This window comes from Otolemur garnettii, unplaced genomic scaffold (genome assembly GCF_000181295.1).
Source record: "Otolemur garnettii isolate 467f Iridium unplaced genomic scaffold, OtoGar3 scaffold00005, whole genome shotgun sequence".
NCBI lineage: Eukaryota > Metazoa > Chordata > Mammalia > Primates > Galagidae > Otolemur > Otolemur garnettii.
The window spans coordinates 22,708,424-22,735,021 of NW_003852400.1; the positions used below are offsets into that span (position 1 = coordinate 22,708,424).

Genomic DNA, 26,598 nt, shown 5'->3' on the forward strand with positions numbered 1-26,598 from the left:
GAACACTGGTAAAGTATAAATTGGTGGTTAGAATTACATTTGAAAGCCCAATTATGGGACTGGGCATAAAGTTGAAAGAGCACAACCTCCACTCAAAGCCCCCTCATCATCTCCTGTTCCTGTCACTGCTTCAGCGTAAAGTCCCTGTTACCTACAACCAAGGAAGGCCTGTGACAAGTCCATTAAGCAGTCAGCCTCACACAGTGAGAGGCAAGCTGAGAAAGAATAGGGGCCTAGAGTGTGGGGATATTTTAAACAATTTTATTCCTAAAGCCTTAAAAATTCAGAGGACTTGGATACAGCGAGTGGTATAATATTAATTTTATTCTCTCTTATACACAGATGTTATAATTTATCTGTAGCTAAACCTTTGGCAATGCAAAAGTTTAAATCTAGGCCCCACAGCATAGACAAATTAAGCTGTTTTCCTCTTCCCAAGAGTGTGGGTTATGAAATTCCTAACCAAGCCATGTCCCTTTTTATCTTGAGTATATGCTGTGTCCAATTCGATAGCTTTCCTTATATTGGCAGAATTTGTTTATCGAGAACAGAATGTGATCACTTCTTTGCATGTGTTATGGAGGATAACTACTCAAGAGATTGTTTTTAAATTAGGAAAAGTGGGGTTTTCCCTTAAGCATCATGTTCATTGATAGCTTCAAAACAAATTATTTCAGAGAATCAGCTTCCTGGGTTGTGACTAGCATATCTGAATACTCGAGTATCTGTAGGGCACACAGCTCACTGAAATTATGACTAAAAAAATTAATAATAATAACTACAGTCCTGATATGAAGAATGTGTTTTCTGATAAACAGCCTGTTACTGTTTATTATTTAAGACAGTAGTCTTAAACTGTTGGTAATTAGCAATATCATTTTAGCAAAACATTTTCCTCCAAATGCCAGACCATCCTTATGACAAAGGCCTTAGAAAAATTTTATTGCTAAAGTGACTGCCTCAATGGAATGTCCCAAAGAAGTCAGCCAGCATAGAGGCGATACCTTCAAAGGGAACAAATAACTGAAGATATATGGCCTTTATATGTCAGCATTTCTAGCAAAATAATAACCTAGCCACGCCCCTCAGAAGATGGCCAAAGGCTGTTGATCTTGTCCATTTGTTTACCTTTCTGGGTTTTTTTTTTCAGGCTCCACAGAAAGTTAGAATAGGAACAAAACAAAACACCAGCACCACCATCTTAATAATACAGTCTTTGGGGACATTTAGCTTCACCCGAATCAATTTGTGGACTTTATTCTGACTCTAATTATTGAAGTGAACAAACTCCCTCCTTAATCCAGGTCAAAGAAACCACAATGTACAGTTTGTACCATGATATCAGGCACTGGCAATTGTCAGGTCTGACAACACTTTAAAGAATTTTAAGATGTTGCTACATTCCATTGCTACCAGAGAATTAACAGAAAAAGCGAGAGTGACAGGAGAGTCAGGGTAATTTAGGTGACTAGGGAGAATGTCACCTAAGAAAGCAGAAGTCAGTCTGACCATGTCACTGTGCCTATCGATTGCACTTGGGAAGTCCTTCTGGAGTCACAGGGTTACTTTGTCATGTACATCTAGATTTCTGCGGGTAAACAGAGTCCCCTGAGTGGAGTTGAGGACATGTGAGCTAATCCCTCTCCTGTCTGTCTTCTGAATATGACACAGCAAGATAGCACTCATGTGTTTTCAGGGAACTCAGACATTTTAAGGAAAGTACTTTGAGCATCACATGTAGTTAATCAAGACCTGAAAGTTGATGTAACAAGTCTAGCCATTTTAATGAGAAGAATTTTTATTGGTAAGTGACGCTTTCAAGTATTCCAAGACTGATTTGCTATCACATTCTTCAAAAAAGCCTGTTAAACAGTGCTTTGATGTTTCATGATGTCCAAATTTGGGCTCCACGCTCATTGTTCAGCTATCACTAAACAATTTAAAATGTGGCAAGGCGGTTGGGATGAGGGGCTCAGAGTTTCCATGGTCTGGGTGCAAACCGGCCTGTCAGAGCTCACAACAGAGAGCTTTGTGGAACACAGTGCCAATCAGCAATCTCCCTTTGTACACAGAGGCCACTGTACTGCCCTGCAACACTGTGCCATTTTCGGCGTAAACCAATGTCACTTTGGGTTCCTCTGTTAAAATGTTCTGGATTCGAAGTACCTATCAAAGAAATAACATGAGGTTAACATGTTTTTAAAAGTCATTAAAAATAACTGTAAGCCTGGGGTCATTTCTCTGAGAAGCCATATTTTCTTACATCATTAGATAAATCACATTTTGATCCACAACTACATTGAACACACCTGTTTTTGCATTTGTGCATCGATGGGTTTGGTGTTCTTCAACAGAAGAGGAAAGCACAAAGGCCGCCAGGGGTTGGGCAAGAAATGTACACGGGGCTGTAGTAAATGTGAAGAGGGAGCTGTCACTCAGCCACGGCCAAATTGTTGCCAGGCTATAATTCAGGTCCTTTTCTGTGTAGTTTTAGATAAGCTAGGGATTTGGATGTTTACACTTAATTCCTAGTTTTGAAACACAGGTAATCAAAGAAAAAAGTATGCCCCCCCCCCCAAATTCCCACATCTCTGCACCACACTTGGCCATGAGTTTAAGGTCCCATGGCTAAATGTATAAGATTTTTATAAATTCACTTGCCTTCACTTAGTTGAGGAGAAATTTGAGTGCATCATTAGCAATGCATAATATCGTGTTAAGATGACCTAAGAAATAGCCACTATTTGATCATTCTGGCTGACAAAAATAGGAATTTCATATGATTCAATCTAACTTAAAGAACAATAGGCGGAGGCTGGAGACCTGAGTCACAGCTTGGGTCTTCCGCTTACCATTTGTTTTTTCAGCCACAGAATGAGATGTGTGGGACTAGATTATCTCCTAATTTGAAGATAGGATACCTATATCACAAAAACACCAAGTGTGGCAGACTAGGAAAGCCAGTGCATGGATATAAAAGGGTCCAAGGGAACATGCAAAATGGCCTCTTTCAAAACAGCTGGCACCAAAGACAGATGTCTTAGGAAATTGCCATAGTATTAACATGTAGTAGTTACTTAGAGGGAAATAGCTGATGGTGCACCTTGGCTTAACAAGGCTTCTTGTTAATAAAACTAAATCACTCTTCTGTGGGGAAGTGCATTAGATAATGAATTGTTATTAATTTTTTGCTATTCCTTAGCAGATCCATCACTGGAAAGAAGTATTTTTGTCCAGAACAACAAACCAAGTTCTTGCTATGATCCAAGTTCACCAAATGAGCTAACAAGCGAGAACAAATTAGAATCTAACATTCTGCTCAGTTCTGATCAGTGGACACTCCATAGCATACATTTCTTCAATTCTATTAAGCATACCACTCAGGAATCTTTTTTTTTTTTTTTGAGACAGAGCCTCAAGCTGTCCCCCTGGGTAGAGTGCCATGACTTCACTGCTCACAGCAACCTCCAACTCCTGGGCTCAAGCGAGTCTCCTGCCTCCACCTCCCAAGTAGCTGGGACCCCAGACACCCGCCACAACGCCCAGCTATTTTTTGGTTGCAGCCATTATTGTTGTTTGGTGGGCACCAGGTTGGATTCGAACCCGCCACCTTAGGTGTATGTGGCTGGCGCCTTAGCCGCTTGAGCCACAGGCGCCGAGCCACCACTCAGGAATCTTTATAGCTAAAAACTAGCAGAAAGCACAAAGGATCTCCATTATGCATGATCACCATTGCTCCTGAAAATCTAGAAGTAAGATGTCTGAGAACCACAATGTAATTGGAAATCCACATTTTATTTCTTTTATCCAAGAGATATGGGACACATTTTTTTTTTTTTCTGTTGGGAGGTGAGACAGACTCTTTAAAGTTTAAAAATATAGCGGTAGACAAATATGTCAAAATGCTGCCCTGTATTTGATGTCAAAACCAGGCATAATTAGTGCATACAGAAAATTTAAAAATATACCACATAAGTATTTTGCCATTTTGGCCATTGACAAAATAGTTCAGTGAATAAAGACTGCAGACAAAAAACATGGGGTCTTTGAGTCTTATGTCAAATGTGGAAGAAGAGATCGTCTAAGCCAAAACAGAAAAATGTGATCTTCCAGCAAGTGATCTATCTCCCCATTCTGCAGAGAGGGTCTAGACAGACGAGACCCACATCCCAGCATCACAAAATCTGCTCCAGGGTGGGACCATTGCATTGACTTGTGCACGTACTGATGCACAGGAAGGGGGAGTCCAATAAATAGAAAGCCAGGTAACAGATGAGGTACCACAGCCAACAGGCATTTTTCCCAAGTTAGAGAAAGTTGCTGTTAAAATAAAGATAGGGACTTCTGTGCAGTTCTGGGTCCCCTGGCCCTGGCCCTCCAGGCCTGCTGTCCACTCTGCTGACTTGTACGGAAGCCTCCTTTGCAGGGGCTCCCTTGGCTTTCTGCTCCCAGCACCAGGAGCAAGGAAGAAGAGGTCTGAGGGGATATGGGGTATTTACTCTCCAGCCTTCCTCCCTGCAGGGCAGCTGCTAGTTGGCTATATCCCTCAACAACATGGCCAGTTCCTTTCAGCCCCCTCCACACACAGCTGTCTCCTTGTTCTGGCTTCTAGTAACCATTTCCAGTCCCCCTTGCCAACCCTGGGTGCTGCGTTATTCTCTGTTGATTTCCCTACATTCTGCCTGCACCTTTGCATATAGTCCCTTCATTAAACTCTCCTTACACAACCCTATTTAGACGTAGCATCTATTTCCTGCCTAGAAGAAAGCATCTCCAGAAGCTCTTTTTTCCCACATTGTTTGGACTATCTATCCATGTCTCCCCTCTTATTTGCACATACAATTAAGAATTATGTTTTCAACTGAAAAATAGCTAGGAATAAAGTCAATGATCGGGTTCATTTTTTAAAACTAACCTCAGATGCAGGAGGATTCTCGGGATCGTTGTAGAAGATTCGCATGCCATTGGGATGGCATCCAACCCAAAGGTCCCCTGTCACAGGATCCACGGATATATTATCCACCAGTGTGTTAAAATCAAGGGACTGCCAAGATTAAAAATGAGGAGAGAAGAAAAGGCAAACAATGAAACTAAACTGTGATGGAGCAATGTGTCAGAGAAAACAGTCCTACAGTCCTTGGTCCCCCCACTGCTGCTTCCAGGGACACAACAATTCTGTCCCATTTCAGTGGGATTCAAAAAACTCCCCCTGGTCTTCCATGTATGTTAGCATTTTGTCAGTTTCCAGGGCACATGGGGGTAGGATGAAGATACAGAAAGCCAAGAAACACTGTTAAAAGTCAGGTGAAATCACCTGAACTAACATCTGTGTGCAAACCTAAAACTAAAAAAAAAGAAAAACAAAGAAGTTGTAAGTGCAGCATAAAGCCATTTCTTCTAAAATGGCATGTGCAAGTGATATTTTTATAAGCATTCAGAAAACAACCAGGAAATGTAGATTCATTTCTGACCAGAGCATCAATGAAATGTGGGCTCTTTAATGGCTAATCATAGGCTGGGCAGGCTGAGAAGAAATGATCACCTGGGGTCTAATTTTTGCCTTGGAGTTGAGGAAAAGTTTGTTCTTTAGCTTCCTGTTGTTATTTAACTTCCTGTTCTTCTGCTGTTTATTCTCTAAGTATAAGTTGCAAGCGTGTGATGACTGCACAGATTGCTGTCGAGTCTTTATACCAGGATCATAAATAATACCGATGATTCTTAATTCCACCATTCATCATCTTGGCTGCCGTCTACCGGGGACAAATCCCATCTATTTGTTCACCTCTAACTCTCAGTCAGAGAAACAATATCCACCATGTACCTCAGCGCCCAGAGGCCCTGTAAATAACTGGTTGTGACTCACTGCAAAGGCCAGAGCGTGGGCAGGCAGCTGCCCCGAGCTTCCTACTCAAAATGAGAGCTGCCCCCCCAAGCCCACAGAGGGATTAGAGGGCTCAAGCGTCAAGACACAGCCTCCTTCTCACCTTCCTGCAGAGAGCCATCACTCCTGTCTACCCTGGAAACAGGCACAGTAGTAGCCAGAGGAGGTGGCTGAGCACGGTCCCCTGGTCCAAAGCAGCTGCCGGCTCCCCCACCCCCACCCCCTGCCTGCATCCATCCCCGTGTCAGCAGGCTACTCTGATGCATTCATTTCTTTAAATAAGGAACATGTTTGTCTCGGGGCTCTGCTATTATCTTTGGAAGGGGTACAGCCATAGCGGATGGAACCCACTGAGCTGACAGTCGGGGGTGGGAGTGGGAGAAGGACACGGAGGCCCAGGGTCCCGTCCGTTCAACACGCAATTACTGAGCTCCTACGTGCGCTCTGCAAGGAGCTTAGCACCTGGAGAGTGCTGAGTACCTCGGCAGATACGGTCCCTGCCGAGGAAGAGCTGGCAGTCCAGCAGGGAGCCTGTTCTGAGTCCAGAAATGAACTCTTGTCTTGCAAATAAGTAATTCCTCCCCGTGCTGACTCACTACAAGGCGTGCGTTTATCACATCGCACACTCCTGCAAAGCCAAGTGGAAAATTTTACATTTCTTAAACACTTACACGGGGAAACTTAATAAATTATTCTCTTTGAGAAAAATTGTATTCCCTGTTAACAAGTAGCCCAATTTTTAGAGAATTGAAATTCACTAAAGTGTGGCTAATCCATTAACTAAGTCTTGGGATCTTTTCTGGAGGACAGAATTATTGTTATTGTGGTAAAATACGATTTGCCATTTAACCATTTTTACGTGTATAACTCAGGGGCATTAAGTACGCTCACAACGTCTGTACCCATCATCACTGTCCATCCCCAGCACGTTCAATCATTCCAAGTGGAAACCCAGCACTCATTACACAGTGACTCCCTATTCCCTTCCCCCTGAGTCCTTGGTAACTGCCCTTCTATTTTCTGTTCCTGTAAGTTTATTTACCTATTCTAGGTTCTTCATACAAGTGGAATCATGTAATATCTGCCTTTTTGTAACTGGCTTATTTCACTTAGCATGACGTTTTCAAGGTTTACTCACGTTGTAGCGTGTGTCAGATGGTCACTTCTTTTAAAACCTGAGCAATACTCCATTCTACGTGTAGACCATATTTGGGCAGGACATAAACTCATTCATGCCTCATCATGAATTTTCAAATTAGCTTCAGCTAGTATACCAAATTACGTGGCACTCTCAGGTATCAATTAACTGGTATTAGTTAATACTGTCCTTCAAAAGAAAGAATACAATTCTAGTCGAGAGGTAGCCTCTACATTCTGAGTTATTATCATGGGAGACACGTGAGGTCTGTTGCCAGGAGTGGGCCCCAAACCTGAAGTAAGCCTTGCCTTACAATCTTGCCTCTGTGGGAGCAGGGCCCTGGCATTCTGTTATGAATGTATATTGAACTGGGTCCTATTCTTATAAATTCCTTTAAGTTTCGATTTACAGAAGTACCTACTGTTACAACCACAGTTTGTTGTTATTCCCTCAGCCAGTACGACTGTGTGAAATTCCATTTTACTTCAGCTAATACCAAACAGCCTGCCCATGATTTTTAATGTCAAACACAATATTACATTTGATGTTGCTTCGAGATAATTTTCTCGAGTGAAAGCTCTCGTGACAGTAGCTCAGATGTGCTGACAGGAACAGTCATTCAGTCACTGGGGACAGCGCATCCTGCTGTGGTGACTATGGCAGAAGAGCAAGGTCTTGTTTTCCAGGGACGGGGGCCCCTTTCATTATGTTCCGCTTTACTCTTAGTCTCTCTTCCCCTGCCTCCCCGTCCCCTTTGGGTTTTTATCCCTTTTGACTCAAACCTTTGGACTGGACCAAATTAGTGGGGGCAGAAGGTGAAACTCTGTAGCATGCTCGGCACCCCCACCACATTAATTTAACAAGTATTTGTTGAGTGCTGACTAGCTGTTTAGAACTGTTCAAAGAACAGATAGAAAAAAAAAAAAAAACTCGCCTGGTAGACTTTACACCCTAGTGGGGGAGTCAGCTAATGAAGACAATAAGTACAATACTAGCATGTTGGTAATAAATGCTGAAAGGAAAATAAAACCGTAAGGGAGCCAGGAAATATGCAGGGTGGAGGAGCAGGGTTGCAAGTATAGATTAGGAGGTAAGGAAAGGCCCACTAAGATGACACTTTAGTAAAACTGGAAGGAGGTGAAGAAGAGAGCCACAGAGATCTGGAGGAAAATCCAGCAGAGTGAACAGCGCCCTCCTGAGGCAGGGCCATGTCTGGGGAGCTCCAGGATAACCCAGAGGCAGAGGGGGCAGGGCAGAGGCACAGCTGGGGAAGGAGGCAGAGAGACCATGGGCGGCCAGATTGCACAGCAGCCCACCATGAGCACGTGGGCTTTATACCTCCCCTGGAGAACAGTCCTGAATTAAGTACATGTGGAGACTCAGTTTTTGGCTCTTCCATGAACACATACAGAGAACAAGGAGGGTAGAAAGGAGGAAGATTGGAAGAGGGGAAGGAAGAAAGGGAAGAAGAGCATAGAGAGGAAGGGAGGGAGGATCTGGGAACACAGGGCCCAACTTAAAATGGACTAAAGCAGAAAGAATCGACGTTTCCTAAATAAAATAGGTGGTTTGCTGTTTCCCACTCTGTAGTTGAGCAAAAGTGAACAACAAACACGTAACCATGCTGATGACTCTTAATAAAGCAGTGAAAAATTGGTTCTCACCCACTCCAATTAGACAATCCTTTTTTCCTCCCATTTAATTTCACAAATCAATTAGAATCTAATTATCACTCTGCAAACTTATAGTGTTAATACATCTTACCTTCAATGGAGTTAAAGTCCAATTAGCATGCTTTTCATACACATGAATCTTATGAGCCAGCAATTCAGCTATATAGACATACCTTCAAAGAAGAAAGAGCTACATCAAAGTACTTGAAGTAATGCAATTCAAAAGGTTAGAGTTGTAATAACTCTTCCTCGGGAAGAGCTTTGCTTATGGACTGGAAAATGGAACCCATCTCGAAGCACCCCAAAGCACACTAAATTCTAAAAGAATTGAGTGAGTTTACAGTGCACAAAGGAGTTTAATCTCTGAAAAGTTATTTCTGAAGGTGGGAACCTAGTCGTCCCTGATCAGTGGGGAAGTATGTGTGCAACATCACACCACCAAGCTGTGATAGTCTAAGTACATCCCAGAAGAAAAAGAGAAATTTCTTCTTGGTTATCTCCCATTTTTGAAGACCAGGAGATCATATGAATAGTTAAAAGCTGTTCATGTTGTTTCTCCTAAACACAACAGAATCTTCACAGTTGACCACCTCCCTTCATTGACCACCTTCTTAAGTTTACTGACTTTTCAAAGACCAGACACACACCACATGTACATATCAGCAAAACAGGCCTAGTTCCTCATGTTGAGCACCTCTGTAGGTTGACCAGTTTGTTACAGTCCCTTGGATGATCAACTTACAGAGGTTCTACTATGTATGTTACTAACTCTCTGAAATCCCTGAGGAAACTAGATGAAGAAGGGTATAGATGGATATATATATTATATGTACACACATATATTTATACATATACCTCTGCCACCCAAAGTGTGGTCTCCAGACAGGTGTTGGTCTGTAAATTGTCTATTTTAGGCCCACCACCAAATAAGGTTATAAATCAACTACACGATTAAACACACTGCTTAGTTAAGCTGACTTTTTATTTCAGCATAGGACTTTCTTGATGAAGGAAGCAGTGCCCTGATTTACATTTGGGGGCAAGCACCTTATCTTGTCAGAAGCCAGCACTGTTGCTATATATACCTGCATACGATTAATCTCATCATACATTCAAAAATCTTCCCTCCAAACAAAGCCAGTTAGAAATATTAAATCTTTATCATAGTTCCCTCACTTGAAATGAACTATTTTTTTCCAAAAAGAAAATAAAAGCAATATGCCTACACAGAATAAAAAATTTTGATTTGATACATTTTATAGCCCCTGAACAATGAAAAGATGTTTTACATTTTTTCCTAAGTTCATTTCACTGGGAAAACCAGTTAAAATGTGTAACATTATTTAGATAAGGAGTATGTTCTTAGAGATATCTAATGCGAATCTGAGTAAATCCATTACATGGTAAAGCATTTCCATACTTGCCATCAGGTGAAAGGCTGATTCCGTTAGCAAAATCGAATCCTTCTGCCACCACTCGAACTTCATTTGGAGAATAGTAAACAACATATGACCACGATAAACCCAAATACAACTCCCAGGATCGTAAGTAGGGGTGAACAAAATAGTGATCATTTGTGCCATAAAACTGCTCAGGTCCCACCGCGACAATATCATTCAAACTGCAATTAAAAGGCACACACATAATATATACAGATGAAAGTATTGCACATTATAGGATTAGGAATTGTCATCATTATTGTCTATTCCTAAAATCAAAGTATGGGATGGAACCTTCATGCTGGCTGTAATGGCACAGAATCAATACGATTATCATCCCTACCTAGACAGTCCTCAAAGGGAATAGTTGGTCTAAGAAATCCTAAGAGGTGATCATGGCACTGTAACATAAAAGTCCTATTGATTACCTCTTAAAAGTAGTGTTATAGGGTGTGCATTTGTGAGTGTGTATAGATATACTAAATTCAGAGGACATTAAATTAGGCCAGAAATCATTATCAGGGCAAAACGTATCTGTGCTCATGTAGAACTGACTCCCTATCAGTCCAAGGTATCATAAGACAATGGAAAAAACTCTCAACTGGCAGCCTGGAGACTTCTTTCTAGTTAAAGCTCTGCTACTACTAACCATGTAATCTAGGGAAAATCAATCTTTTCACATGTCAGGGCCTCAGTTTCCTTATCTATGAAAGGAGGATGATGAACTGGTCTATTCTCCAGCCTTAAGGTTTGGTGAGTCTAAATGGAATAAAATGTCCATGAACAAGAATGCTCAGAAATAGTTATGATATGGTTTCTTTTCTTTTTGTTTAGGATTCTCTCTCTGTTACTGAAAATGTTAAGATATATGAGCCTATTTTTCTGCTTTAATAGGTACAACAGAGAACACATAAGTGAGTCATTCTTTGCTGATTGAGGTGACGGAAGTTCCCCAGGGCCATGATCTTGGAGAAAATGATCTCTGTTCTATTGCAGAGGGCGTAATGGCCAGCGCATCAGCTCTGACGCAGCTCTGCGCTTTTGGGCAAGTTAGACAAGCGTTCAGAGCCTTAGTTTTCTCGCCTGTAAAGAGAGGTTAAATAATTTCTCCAAAGTCATACAACTCGTTAGTAGAAGACTAAGGGTCAGAATTTTAATTTGAGGATTTGCAGTGGGAATTACAATGAGATAATGCCTGTTGTGTGCTTTGCAGGGAGCCTGACACTCTCTAAATCCTCAGTCAATGGTAGTCCCTCTTACTAAACGAAAAAAAGGTCTAGGAATTTAAGATGAGTCTGGACAGACTCCAGACATAAATCTGCAAGTTGGTTTTACATTCTCTTTTTTTGAAAGTAAATTTCTGAAATCAGTATGCATTACTATCATTTCTCTGCTTTTCATAGAAAGGAGATGAATGGAATGGTAATAGCTTTGCAATCTGATGGACTTCACTGGAATCCTGACACTGCTTGCCATGGTCACAACATGGGGCCACAGTGTGTTGTTAAATGTACAGCCACTTCTCTGAACCTCAGTTTTCTCTCTATACCTTGAAAGACTGGGATAAGAATAAAATGAAATAATTACTGTAAAGGCCTTCGCTTCATGCCTCACATATAAGAAATGACCACTAATAACAGTGTGGTATTATTATAATGACAGGCTTAAATTATAATTGATTCAGAAACTGGAACACTAATGTTATAAACAACCATCAAGTACAAAGCAGAAAATACACATGGCTAACCATCAGGTTGAAAGGGCAGAATTCTACTTAATCAGGGCATCATGGTTATTTTTAATAATAACTAAATAATTTTGCAACTGGCCCAGAAAAAAAATTCCCCAACCCCAGGAAGTTGGACAAACCTGAGATTTTTCAAGATTAAATGGCAAAACAAATAAAATAAGTTTTCCCTATTTTGGAGTGGTATAGGACACTAGCACTGGACTCAAGCTACCAGGACTAAAATCCCAGCTGCACCATTTACTGTTGGGCTCATCTGAACCAATATAACAAATCCCCAATCTTGAATATTTTTTAACTTGTGATGGATATAATAATAAAACACAAAGAAGATGGTATTTGTACAAAGTCAAGGAAATAATTTGTTTAAATTGGTTAGTGCAGTCTGACATAGAGTTTAAGTTCATTAAATTGTTATTATCACTATCATTATCATCACTAGCCCAGCTTCATTTACACACTTTTCCCTATGTTAGATCTTCATATTCTTCCCACACGCCAAACCCTCAGTGACCTCATTCTCTTTCCAAAGTATATTTGCTGAATGAATAAACTCTTCCACCAAAGGGTCTCAGAATTTTCACTCATTCCAGGGGTGCAGAAGAAGACCTAGGCTGTAGATCCTCATTGGCCTCTAATTAATTGATTGACCTTCATCAATAGCTCAATTTCTCTCCAATCTCAGTTTCCTCATCTTCAAACTACCAGGTAAGAAAGGTGAGGAAGGAGCATTGATAGCACAGAGTGTACACTACATACCAAGCATTTTACTAGGCACCTACAAAGAGTACAAATCTAGATTTACAAACATAGAAACAGTCAAATACTGTATGTAAATTATGCAAATAGGGACTAGGATTCTGGAACATCATAATAATTAAGTGGTAAAGATTACTTTGGAAGACAGTGTTAGGTTGTTGTTCTAAATCCATCTCTATACTCACAAGCCAAATCTTCACAGGGCAAGCAGGGAAGTTGACTTTCTGTTGGGTTGGCTGGGATTTGGGATTCTTGGGTGTTTTTTTCCCCATATGTTATATGGTCAAGGAGCCTAGAATGGAGCTGAGTATTAACCTAGCTCTGCTATTACCTAAATTACATGCAACCAGAGGGAGTAGAGGTCATATGAGAAGGTCTCAGAGGCACTAGATTTTGGATCATCTCTTAGATAAGTATTTCTAATTCACAGAAAAATCTACAATTCCATTTTTTTCACTAAAATTAAAATAAATAAATTATCTCAAGATATGGAATTTGTCTACGAAGCCTGTTTGGGTTTGAAATACCAACTCTGGTTGAAAAAGGGCAGAGTTTTTATTTTGTTTTGTTTTGTTATAAGAGCTTGAATAGAGAGTCTGAGGCCAGGAGCCAGGAGCCAATGTTCAACCAGCCTGGCAAATGAAGGCAAAAACAACAGGTCTTCTCTGAGGGCCTTGAATCCTCAAAGGTTCTGCAGAGGAACATTTGGAAGAGCTTGTGATCATTAGAAAGGCAAATCAAACAGCCACCCTGGCCAAAAGGAAAAAAACTAAAAGTTGATTTATCTACCACTGCTGTTAAAGGAAAATAGAAATATGATATATCTCAATACTTAGGCAGAAGTTTGTGTCTGATGGTTTTTAGATGCAAAAGTGATTTTTCCTCTTCTTGAAATTTAAACAATTCTACTGTGGTCTTGCCGTCTGGATGGTTCACCACCAGCAGGTATACAGTATTATCTGAGAGGAGATTAAAAACAAAAATTGAAACATTAACTGAGCTCTCAGTTGTCAGCCCTCTCTCCAAAAAGCAATTTCAGCCCACCTCCAGCTAGTACTTAGGATGTCAGGCAGATGGAATATTTTCATCTCTTTGTACAGAGAAGCATTCCAAAGAAAAGTGACTTAAGGAAGAACCAGTGACAGTCTCTACACACTCAAAATTCCACTGGAGGAAAAAAATTAGGAACTTAAGAATGAACATCACTGTCACTAAAATTCCAAAGAGCTTGTTAAGCTTTCTAGTTCAAATGATCTCTGAGAGATGTAGAACTGAGGCAAAAGGGTTAAAAGATGCAGAACTCCCAATATGAGAAGGTGTGCTCAGGTGTAATTTACACTACGCTGATAAATTCTGTAAGAGGAACATCTAAAAGATAGGAGCAAACAGAAGCAGCTTCTGTGAGTCAGAGGGATTTTTGGTCAAGAAAGTGTGATCAGAGTTGGCAAGTGAAGTTAGATTATGGCCTGTGCCCTAAGAAGCAGTAGTCATTGGATATCTCTAACACGATCAAATTGGTGTTTAAAGGAAATGATGAAAAGCTTGGCAAGTTGAACTGAAGAGATAGGAACAAGGAAGCCAGCCAAGAAGCTTTATATTAACCCATTCAACAAACCAGTGTTTACTGTAGTTGGTGTTAAATGCTGTAGTTGAAAAATACAAGATACATAGAGTAATGAGATATTTTCTTCATGGAAATCAGGGATGTTCTCTCTGGTGAAGGGATGTTAGAACAAAGATTGACATGAAATAAGAGAGCAATCTCTGTGGATATTGGTGAAAGAGCATTCCAAGCTGAGGGAAGAGGCATGCAAAGGCCTGAGGCAGAGCTTCCTAGACACATTCACCTCACAGTGGGGTTGTTGGGGAGCAGAGTGAAAGGAGAGTGAAAGAGAGGGAGGGCTGAGCCACAGGGAGCCAGGTCACTTTTGCTGGGGCTGAGGGTGAGGATCCCTGGTTTCCTCGGTGTGGGGGTGGGGGGTGGGAGTGTCCTTGAGTCAGGGAATAACATCCTGAGATTCCATCAGCAATCCAGGTATGTGGAGGGAAGGAATTGAATCAGGAAGATGCCACCAACAAAAGAAAAAAAAAAAAAAAAAGGCAGAGAAAGGCATTTGACAGGAAGCACCAAAAGACCCTGGTAATGGCCGAGGAGTGAGTGAACCGGAAATCAAATATAAGTGAGGATTAAAACCCAGATTTATATTTTACATGAGAGATTCTACTTCTAGAAATTTACTCTAAGAAAATAGTCTCAGAAGGTACATATGTGAGGATGTTCATTTTGGCACTGTTTGCAATGAGCAGAATTGTGGGAACATGTTGAGAATCCAAGAGCAGATGAACTCTATCCTGGCACGCCCACACAACAGGATCCTGAGTGGCCAGCACAAAGAGCTCCAAATGTGCTATCAGAGAAAAGAGTCCATGGTGTAGTATTTAATGCAAAAGCAATTTATAGAGGGGGTTGTATTTTCATTTTTAAAAGTATGCACACATCCAACACTATATTTTTGGCACTTAAAAATATTTTAAAAATAAAATGTAATGGTGATGAATGGGAGCATGGGTGGAGAGACCATTAAAAAGGATATGTAAAAGGCACATGGGGGCCAGGTGTGGTGGCTCATGTCTGTTATCGTAGCACTCTGGGAGGCCGAGGCAGGAGGATCACTTGAGCTCAGGAGTTAGAGACCAACTGAGCAAGAGCAAGACAATGTCTCACTAAAAATAGAAAAATTAGCCAGGCATTGTGGCAGGTGCCTGTAGTCACAGCTACTTGGGAGACTGGGGCAGGAGGATTGTGTGAACCCAGGAGTTTGAGGTTGCCATGAGCTGGCTGATGCCATGACTTTCTAGTCAGAGCAACAGTAAGACTCAGTCTCAAGAAAAAAGTCACGTGGGGAAGAGGTGAAAAGGGGAAGATAAAAGGATGGAAAGTCATTATTCAACATTTTGCATTTAAAGTGGCCATCGGAGTGAGGCCTAATTGGAAATATCTAGTAAGCACTCCCAGTAAAGGAAGTAAAGGGCTAAAGAAAATAATAATAATTATACCCCATATTTGAGGATGTTCTCCTATAAAGCAGGCACCATGACACTGGTTTGAAATTTCTGAAAAAATAAAACATGGAACCTCTGGGGGTGTGGCCAGAGAGCTGGCAATGAGTGATGAAGCAAGGAATGGGGGAGAAAACCCGGCAGCAGGATTAGAACCAGGACAGAGAAGCATGTGGCATCCAGGGAAGAACAGGTTTGTGAAGGAAGAAAGGAAGGAGAGGAAGGAGGGAGGGGAGAGGAGGTTTATTAGTAAGGACATCACTGATGGCTGTCAAGGGATTTGAGCCACTTCTGAGGGACTATCTGATGAGGAAATGGAGGCAACAGGTATAGACATGATTCTTACCCCAGCCTTACATTTTTATCACCTGGACAACATGTATTTGCTTCCAGGCTTCCCTCAGACCAATTAAATCAGAATCGCTGGGGCTGGGGCCTGGGCATTGTTTTTGAAATCCCCAGGTTTTTCCGTGTGCAACTGGGGCTGAGAATTAATATAGAAAACAAAGAAATGCCGGCAAATAGAAGGTAAAAATGGGATGGAAGCTTAAGGGACAAGGACAACAAGTTACACTGAAAAGTCTCACAACATGGAGAAGCAGTTTGAATACAGAACAGAGGAGCAGGGGGCATTGAGGTGACGAGGCCAGGAAAGACCTGACCATGGTGACTTTCATTGAATGCATAGGAAGCAGATGCCTTAGGTTAGAAAAATCTCTTCATGTAAAATGCCTGCGTGTTTAAAATAGCTTAAAATAGAAAACCTATAATGATTAGGGCTGAAAATTATTATTATAGTAATTATAAGGATAATGTGAATGCTGGTATTTTATAAAATTAGGTGCTTTACAAATCTTAAATATCTTAGCATTCTCAAGTATTTAAGCAGCTTCAATATTGTACTTAATTAACATAGGGGGTAGGTTTAAAATCCAGAATAAGAACATTATTCGTGATTATGCTTTGGATGGATGAGGAAAAAAATTGTTCATTCATTGGCATGTTATTTTCTGTGTTTTTTTTTTTTTAATTTGGTTTTGTTTTTAAGGAACAGTAAATGTTGTCACCTTCATCTGTGAATGTGCTGATCCCATGAGGGTTAAATGAAGATAAATCAAATTTACTTCCAGTGATCTCCAATTCCAACACTGTTAGACCTTTTTCATTCAGGTCCATCAGAAGTATTTTTCCAGGATTAGCAGGTTCAAAATCCTTTAGTCCAGGATATTTTAATCCCTTGTAAAATGTGGAAGAGAAAAAGCAGGCACGTTACAAATACAGGAGAACTTCCGTAAGTTGACCAGTCAAGAGAGTGTAACAAACTGGTCAGCATAAAGAGGTGGTAATATGAGGAACTAGAGCTACCGATGCAGCACTGATAGGGGCATGTGGTGCATGTTCAGTCTATGGAAATTAGGTCAATTTAAGGAGGAGGTCAATGCAGGGAGGTGGCCAACTATGCAGTTCTATTGTACTTCAAATGCTAATGGAAGTAGCAGATAGCACATGGCTTCTCTGAGCCACAGGGCTGGTCACAGGGCCAAATTGGAAGCCTCTTACCCAACTTAATGCAATAGGTCCCCATGGGACTCTGGAAGCCACATGCTCCACCAGGCCACCCCATACAAACTCATCAATCCCCTGCACCAAAGTCATATGTGGACCATGCCACAACTTCTAGTCCTTAAGATCAAAAATGAAGAGCAGACCAATGGGGCAATTACTAATTATCTTTAATAATATAAGCAAGCAATACAGAGAGAACATTGGTTGTGGTCTTTAAACTGTTCTCTAGCAGGTTCTTGGAAGAATCTCAGGGCAGAGGTTTAGAAAAAGTCTAGCGGGGCCAGGGAACTACTCCTCCTTCAATCAGAACAACAAAGCTATTGCTTTATATATTGGAGTCCTCCTACATAAGATTTTGCTTGAAATATGCATTCTGCTGTTTTGAAAAGGTTTGCAAGATACAGCTTAAAGGATGACAAGTCCTCCATCTTCCTAAAAGAAAATTAGACTAAATAAGTGAGAATAAGTAAGCAAAGGGTTTTAAATGGCTGGACGACTTGTCTATTGTATCCTATCAACTAACTCCATTATGTTATGTTACGTTATGATCCCTAGACCAGAAGGTTGACTCTTTTGTTTTGAACTGTATCACCTATCAAAGTGATGTCCATGCAGCAGAGTTTCACCAAACAGGGTGGGGTTTATTTTTAAGACCTGGGAATTGTAGGATGACCTATCAACAATTTTAAATTAAAGGTATAAAAAATTAACAATTGAAATGATTTACAAGGGAATATATATATATATGTATGTATGTATGTATATAAACATATACTTAATTCAGAAAATATTTGAGCATACCAGGTAAAAGTTTCAAAGGATAGACCTGGAAACCCTTCTTAAATGTATTGAGCTCACAGACAAATTGGTACAAAGAAAGCCAAGGTAATGTAAAATGTTCAATGTAGACACAAGAACCCAGACACGCATAGAACGCATATAATCATAATTACAACACTAATGCAAATGTAGATGGAGTTTGTCTTTAGAGCCACATGACTGCTCATTTTATTGAAAGATGGCATTGGTATACAAAAGGCCTACGTGAAAGATTTAAACTGCCTTTCCTAGAAATGTCCTAAAACACAGTAAGTGAAAGGAAACACTCACAGAACTAATGAAAGCCAGACCGTTAGGCAGTATCTCCAAGTCTTCTGAGCCATTTTCTGCCAGAAAGGAAAACAGACAGGACAGATTGTTCCATGTTAATGCAGAAAGCTGATGACCCATTTGTTCATCACTCCTCCTTTGGAACCAGGAGGACAATATATTAGCTCCTCTTTGATAGGTTTAGAATATTCATTCTCCCATTTATTTATTCAAATTGATAAATGTGATTTTTATGGAAATCGAAAACATATTAATATCATTTATAAGTATAATTAAAATATATGCTTGCTACATGTATACAGGTATTTGTTTTAAATTTATAGATTGGAACCTTATTCCTTAAAGCCTGAGTCCTCTTACACAAAGTTCATAGAAAGTCAACAAAATGTATAAAAGATGTGGTAATTTGAAAAATCTCGATGTTTTTTAAAGATACAGGGTAAACTACAAATACATATTGGTAGTAAATATAAATTTACTATTAATTCTAAATATCAGTTAAATATCCCTACCTTCAAGTTAGTTATACTTTATACATGTAAATTTTTAGAATTATAATTAGAGACAAATGAACTATTTGATTTCATATTTAAACTCTTAGTGGAGATGTTTTTCAAATACTCGGTAATATTTGATATCAATATGATATTTTTCTAGGAAAAATGTTGAACCGTAAGATACCTAGCCAAGTTTAATATTAACTAAGTCTTCTGGTCTAGCCTTCTGAACTTTAGTCAATCGAGATAAATAAGTCTAAAAAAAACCCCACAAAAACAAAAATCACGCAGAATATAGCAAAAACACGGAGTTCACATAAGTTGTCCTCAAATAACAAAGCTGGTTGGTTGAAAGCAGTTAGGGTGTTGAGCCCTGGGACACTCCCTGTTGATGGTCCAACCAGCAGCAAGTCCCCTGACCTTTTTTAGTTTGGTTGGCAGGGGCTGCCTTCCATGGCAGAGGCCGGCCTGATAACTAGGAATATATTCCCAGCTTCCTTTGCAGCTAGAGCATCAGCCTGTTCTCCAGTTCTGACTAATGAGGTCTAAAGGGAAATCTGTTGAGAGCTTTTGGGAAAATTCCTTTGCTGATATTAAAAGAGAGATGCATGAGGAGAAGCCTTGTGGTAATTACATAGGCCTGTGAGAGCATTTCTTTTCTTTAATTATCCTTTCCTCATTGCATTATGTCCTCTTCTTTCTCTCTCCTGCCATCTCCTTAGGTTAGATTACCATGAAATCAAACATCATTCTGACTATTGGTTTTCCTCTACTGACCAAACAAAAATAAACAATTAAAACTGCCAACACCTTGGCAATATGTTGATGAAGCTGAGAGTCAAACAACATGGCATTTATAATTAACTACTGACTTTATGATAAATATCCTCCTGGTTTAAAGTTTTATTTTTGGACAAAGTTAAACAGGTACATTAATCAAACAAATAGCAAGATAATATTGCCAGTTCAAATGAGACTCTTTATCCTTTCACATACATACCAATTCCTTTAACGAAATTACAGTTGGGAAGTTCCACTGGTGTTACTTCTCGGACAGCATTCATTCGGGTTCTGTGGGGGAGAAAGAAAATACACACAAAACTATTCAGAAATTATAATTAAGTTGCAAAGGTAAGCAGTCCACAAAGTTCTCCTTAATTATACTTTGCCTCAGTTCCACCCCAGAGTTAGTGGTTCCTGGCATCTGCAATTCTATCAGGTAAGGGCAGAGCAAGGTAAGTGGGGACCTCTGGGCTCAGCAATTGTTAATAGCATTTATTTAGTGGAGGTGGAGAGACACACAAAGGAGATACAGAGAGTTCAGTCCAGGGCTCTTGCAGTTTGGCAGGAGCAGGAACTATCTCATCATTTGGGTAAGGACTCCTACCTGGAAAGCTGTAAGGACTCCTACCTGGAAAGCTAGACTCCTACCTGTTAAATGGCAGTATGGTTCCAGTTTACTCCATTGATGTTTTAGGGTTGCTGACACATGGGCTTCCTACCCATCTGCCCAGTCTGGTTCCACAGTCTGGATTGGGTATCTGCTTTTGAATGTAGTACTTGAAAAATGCAAGCGTGTTCAAAGGATTTGCAACTTCAGAAAGTCATATAAAAAACACATATATGCACATACACACGAGCAACTTAGTAAAGATGAGTTCATAAACACTGCGGGGAATGTCTGAGTAAAGGACAGAGGAAAAATGAACAGACATGAGCGCCAGCAGGCTGAGCAGTGCAAATCTATAGATGAGGCATTTGAAAGAAACAGGCCACAGCGTGAGCACAGCCAAGACATCTAAACATTAACATTTTTTAAGAGCTAGTGATACAATAAAGTCGTAGTGAGTCACGGTGATTATCCAAGAATCCCTAGAAATCTTATCTGGCTACAGGTAGGTTGAGAAATTCATTACTTGCCCCACTGATAATTTAGTCTCACAGAAGGAAAAAGATGGGCTAGAGGTGAATGGACATTGAATAAAATTCTTACCATCATGGTATACAATTATAGGAACTTGGGGACAATTGGCGTTTACTCATACATTTAGAGAAAATTGTGTATGCACCTACTGTCAGACCATTGGCTGTCAATTCCACCCTCTATGAAAGTCTGACCTAAGAGGTTAGGAGTGGGGTCTGGCAATCTGCTTTGTAAAAGCACCACAGTTTGTCGTGTTCAACCAGAGCAGAGAAACACCAGCCTAGGTGCTAGAGATCCAGAGATGAATGATTAGATGAGAAAGGCTTGGCCTGCCAGGAGATTAGGGTTCCTTGATTGACAGACATGATCATGAAAAAGAGACTTCAAAGAAAGCTGGAATCTGCTCAGGACCTGAGAGGCTGAAAGGTATCTCAAAAATGGGAATCTGAAATTATAAGAGCAGAAGCTTATAGTGAGGAAATATAAGTAGAAGTGACAGAGCAGTGACTTACAAACTGTTCAGACACAGACACACGTTAGGAAAAACATCTTCCATGGTGCCAACACACAGCATGCACACCCACACACATATACATCTGAAACAAGGTTTACAAAATGTGGCATCATAGCTCACAGCAATTTCAAACTCTTGGGTTCAAGAGATCTTCCTGCCTCAGCCTCCTCAGTAGCTGGGAGTACAGGTGCCCACCCACCACAATGCCCAGCTAGTTTTTCTATTTTTAGTAGAGACGGGATTTCATTCTTGCTCAAGCTGGTCTCAAACTCCTGAGGTCAAGCCATCTACCTGCCTCAGCCTCATGAGCCACAGCACCAGGCCATGTGATACATTTTTAACTTTTCTACTCAATTCTGTTCCATTCATTTGAAAATGTTGGTGATAATCTACTAAATTGATTGTGTGACCAACCATTTTGAAAAACTCTGACCTAAGGAAAGTACAGTTGTTCTGTTCATAGAATGCCTCAAGGGATTCAAAGGGTGGGTATGAGATGTTAAGGGTGAAGGTCACAACCAAAGAAAATATAAAGGATGACAAGGAGGAGAGTCAAGGATCCAAAATTACTGAATGGGCCAAGACTTGTGAAAAATGCCAAGGACAGCCCAATTAGCTTTTCTGGGATGTAAAACCACATGGGAAGAATAGGGTCATTAAATGTGGTGGGTTCACGGAGGACAGAGAAAGGCAAGAACTGCTTGGCTCCAACTCTAATTCAGGTTCCTCTCTCTTAGAAGATAAACTCTAATCTGGAAAAGGTAGAATAATCACAGTTAAAGGGAGCCCAGGGTAGGCAATGAGGCATTAAGTCAGCACCCAGTGGCTTTGGCTTCAATTTGGGGCCCAAACAAGTCATATCTCAACAGGATAATCATTACTACTACAGTTCACATACTGCATACATCCTCATTTCATCCTCAAACTCCTCCCTGAGGTGTTATTTTCCCTATTTTACAGGCAACTAAGATTAACTAACTTTCCAAGGCCACAAAATTATGAAATGGCTGAGCTGGGATTGGAGCTCAAGCATGAATGCAAAGCTTGCATTCCGTCCTCTAACTAAGCCAGATATAAGAAAACCCTACCTAGGCTGGGCACAGTGGCTCATGCCTGTAATCCTAGATCTCTGGGAGGTCCAGGCAGATAGATCTTCTAAGCTTAGGAGCTTGAGACCAGCCTGAGCAAGAATGAGACCTCCATCTCTACTAAAAATAGAAAAACTCAGCCAGGTGCCTGTAGTCCCAGCTATGCAGCAGGCTGACACAAGAGGATCTCTTGAGCTCTAAAAGTTTGAAGTTGCTGTGAGCTATGATGCCATAGCACTCTACCCCAGGGCAACAAAGTGAGACTCTATCTCAAAAAAAAGAAAATAAAAAAAAAGAGAGAGTGTGTGTGAGAGAAAGAGAGAGAGAAAAGAAACCCTGCCTAAAAGCCAGAGGAAGCACCTGAGGACTGCATGCCTGGGTTAATACAGTCCAATTCATGTTTTTCTACCTTATTTTCAAATTATCTTATCAAAGGCTTAAGTCCAAATTTCAGGTCAAAGAGATAAAGTTCAATGTCTGAAATATGTCCCTGATGCACAGCCACTGAATTCTATCCAGGAATCACACAACCTTTGGTAGTGAACTTGCCCTCATCAGCTTCATGTTGCTCTAAAGAAATATCTGACATTAGAAATTCATAAAGGAGAAAGGTTTATTTGGCTCATGAATTTGGATGGCAGGCATCTACATCCGGTGAGGACTCAGGCTGCTTTCACTCATGAGACAGTGTGTGCCAAGATCACGTGGGGAGAGAGGACCAGAGAGAGAAGGGGTAGGGGCCAGGCTCTTTTGAACAACCAGATCTCTTAGGAACTAATAGAATGAGATCTCACCTTTGAGGAAAAACATTAATCTATTCAAGAGGAATTCACATCTGTGACCCAAATACCTCCCATTAGTCCCACACCCAACACTGGGGACCAAATGAGGTTTGGAGGGGACCAGCATGTAAACCACAGCACAAGTATTCTGTGCAAATACATGCTGGTTCCTTCAGGGGTGGGCGGGGGAAGCTATGCATGAAAAAATCCATTCTGAAACTTTTCCCGGGGCCAGATTCACCCTCCTCAGTCTATATTCTACTGCTGCACACTCCTCATTCATTCAGATTCCTTTCTGAGGCCTACTATGTGCTGAGCCCTGTGGTAACCACGCTCACATATATTACCCATTTAATCTCTTTAGCCACCTTGGGACAAAGATGAATATTTTCCCTGTTTTACAGAGGTGAAAATGGAGGTACCAAGAAGCTAAGTAATTTGCGTGGGGGCTGCTTATTTAAATGGATAGAGTTAGGATTTGAAATTGGGTGTCATGATCCCACAGACTTTTTCCTACCTCTTTCACTCCTCTTGTCATACTCATTTTCATGTTTTCCTGTGATATGTATGATTACCCCATAATTTTCTGGAGAAACAGACTAGAATTGTTTTGAGGGTGAAGTGGTAAAGTACTTCAAAAGTTGTGGGTGGTCAGGAAGACACCGCTGCCCTCCTCCTACCGCAGTGCTCGCCTACAATGAGCAGGGGCAGCAGAGGAGCCTGGAGAGGTCTAAGGCCAGCTCTGCACCTTCCTTCTCAAGCCGAGAGACACAGAGGTCACATCAAGGCTACACGCAGCTGACTATGAAGATGGCAGGAGACCCTTGGTCCAGGGGAGCTCTCAGCTCCTTCCTCTGTGCCCCTTCTCCTTGGAAGCTCAGGATGTCCCTTGTGGAATCCCCTGTACGTTTCTACAAGTTCCCTCCATTCCAGGCTTATATAACTTCCTCGCAAATCCCCCAGCTGAGTACAACCTATCTGGAAAGAAAAAAGGAAAGGAAAAAGTGTTCTTTCCAGTCATCTGCCTTGCTCCCTGTGCAGGTATCAGAACATACTCTCTTCCCTTCTCTCCCTTGGGAAGGTTCATGATCTTCTCTGGGACTTAGTTTATTTCATCTTTAACATGAAAATAAAGATCATTTGTTGATCCTCCAGGATCTCTTAGTCTGGTTCTAACATAAGCTGTGGCAGCATTTGAATGCCCTTTGGAAAGGGACATACAAGTCCTCTGGGGATCCTGTTAAACAAGGCTGATTCTACTGCGATAGTGTAGGGCATGTGTGTCTGTCTGTGTGTCCAGGGAGCTCCTTGGTGACACTAGTGGAGTAGCTTTGTTTATAGCACTGTTTGCCACTAAAGGAGATTATATGGTATGTTCGTATGTCTCTCTCTCTTTCTCTCTCTCCCTCTATATATGCACACATACAAACACACTATACTCATTCTCTCTCTGCCACCATACTCATTCTCTCTCTCTCTCCATATATATATAGACAAACATGCAAACACACTATATAATCTCCTTTAGTGGCAAACAGTGCTATAATTAATGAAAACTCACAAACTATAATTTTTACATGATTTGAGAGCTTCTCACTTTTCTCTAACACTTTATTATTTCACATTTAACAATTATTAAAAAACCCACAATAATTTATAAAAACCCTATCTGAAAAGAAGCTTCTAATTAGTCCATGAGATTATAAAATTTTTTTTAAAAATCAAATATATTCAATTTAATTTTATTAATGTTTTACTGCAGAGTAAATAAGATACAATTGACTAAACATTAAGAAACCAGGATGATCATCTAGACTTTGATCTGTAAAAACTTACCATGAAACTTCTGATAAGTTCTTAAAATATCCCCCCCCCATCGCTTTGTATAGCACCTGAAGGTTTATTAAATTATTTAAAGGGAGGAAAGAAACGAACATTTATTGAATGTTAGTACTGTGTCCTAGGCAGGGTGTTAATTGCTTCCCATGGGTGTCTATTACCAGTTCCAGTTTGCAGAGCAGCTAAGGTGTACAGACCTAAAGTGATTTACGGGATCCCAGACTCCAAAAGCAGGCCCAGAACCCAGGGCATGACAGGGTTCCTTCTTCCCCCACGGCTCCCCACTGAAGTGAGTCATTAGCTCACACCTGCTCTGGTCCACACTCAGGGTTTTTGTCATCCTCATCTTAACTTCAAATTAAGAATCTTTAAGCCAGGAAGGTTTGCACCAGGACCAAAAAGTCAAGTGGGGAATGAGGTAGGGTCCCTTTTTCAAGTTATAAACTCTCAAGGGGACTTCCCCAGCTCAGTTATTTGGAATTCTGTTGTTGTTGTTCCCAGGTTGAGAAGTGAATCTGTAGCCAAAGCCCACAGATGTCACGAAAAATTAGTTTGTGTATGCTGACAATCTGTCCCCTCATGCCGCTGACGAGCGTTTCACGTCAGAGGGGGCCAGACATTGGTGAGATCCCCTGCAGAATGTGCATTCAGCGCCTGCCTGCAGATTTTAGGTTAAGACCCTCGACCCTCTTTGGGGGGGTGCCTGGAACTGGCGAAGGGGAGTGGGAAGGATGGGGACTGCCACACACCCCAACTTACTGGTAAGAAGACCGGTGGTCCCGGAAGAGTGCCAGTCCCAGCCCCAGGACGGTGAGGGTGAGTAACTTCGCCATGGTCTAGGAAGGTCAGAAAGAAGATTGGGTGCAGGCATGCAAGCCTAAGAGAGCCCTCCTGCCGCCGCCGACCTGCTCCGGATGCCCTGGGGTTGGCCCGCCCCGCCCTGGCCGGCGGAGGCTCGCAGGGCGCCCGGTGCACTCACCCTGCGGGGTCAATGCTCCAGCTGGGAGCCACAGCGCTTGGCCCGGAGAGCCTCGTGTTGCCTTCTCAGACTTTAAAGAGAGACCAGGTGCCTAATTCCATCAAGGAGGGAGATCAATTAAGTTGAGGGGAATAGAGAGCCGTGGGAAAGGACAGCCCAGCTTTGGCGAGCGCTCCCTTTGTGCCAATTAGGTCCTAATCCTTATGTCTTGCGGGGGTCAGTAACTTGATCGTGGTGACCGAGGAGGAAGTGAGGGCTGTGGTAGGAACCCCGGATCTAACCGTTCTCACCATGCTGCCCTCATGCCACCTTCCACCATCGGGATTTCAAACATCACTTCTGACCTTACAGCTCACTCAAGTACACTGCTCCCCAGTTCACACATTTCCCCATATGGAAAAAAATAAAGCGGGGAGGGAGACAGGGAGATCGTGCTGCTTATGAGCTGGCAGTCGGGGAAGGGCTCAGTACAACCGCGTCTCTCTTCTCTCCTGTTACTATGAATGAAGTGTTCCCTGCTTTGCCAAAGCCCAGCCCTTTCCTTGGCTTTGAGTCCCTTTCCTTCTCCCTTTTGGTCCAAATTACACCTCTCTTCTGCAATA

The 26,598-nt window shown here is 41.4% G+C and overlaps 1 protein-coding gene across 1 annotated transcript; it reads right to left on the reverse strand.

The window, feature by feature from the left end:
- Window positions 1-1,780: 1,780 nt before the first annotated feature.
- On the reverse strand, window positions 1,781-25,943 carry PON1 (paraoxonase 1). Its single transcript, XM_003782682.3, has 9 exons — window positions 25,777-25,943; window positions 19,871-19,941; window positions 18,374-18,429; window positions 16,765-16,933; window positions 13,470-13,596; window positions 10,113-10,313; window positions 8,784-8,865; window positions 4,916-5,044; window positions 1,781-2,166 (listed from the first exon to the last, which is right to left on the reverse strand). Exons 1-9 carry the CDS (start codon window positions 25,848-25,850, stop codon window positions 2,008-2,010), a joined length of 1,068 nt encoding a protein of 355 aa, XP_003782730.1. The 5' UTR covers window positions 25,851-25,943; the 3' UTR covers window positions 1,781-2,007.
- Window positions 25,944-26,598: the final 655 nt, after the last annotated feature.

What these genes read in the sequence shown, in the direction of transcription:
- PON1 (XM_003782682.3), bottom strand. Translation starts at nt 25,850, where the DNA reads ATGGCGAAGTTACTCACCCTCACCGTCCTGGGGCTGGGACTGGCACTC. An exon ending in GACCACCGGTCTTCTTACCA is followed by an intron (nt 19,942 to 25,776) that starts GTAAGTTGGGGT and finishes TCTCCCCCACAG; the next exon opens with AACCCGAATGAATGCTGTCC. An exon ending in AGCCTTTCACCTGATGGCAA is followed by an intron (nt 8,866 to 10,112) that starts GTATGGAAATGC and finishes TCTTCTTTGAAG; the next exon opens with GTATGTCTATATAGCTGAAT.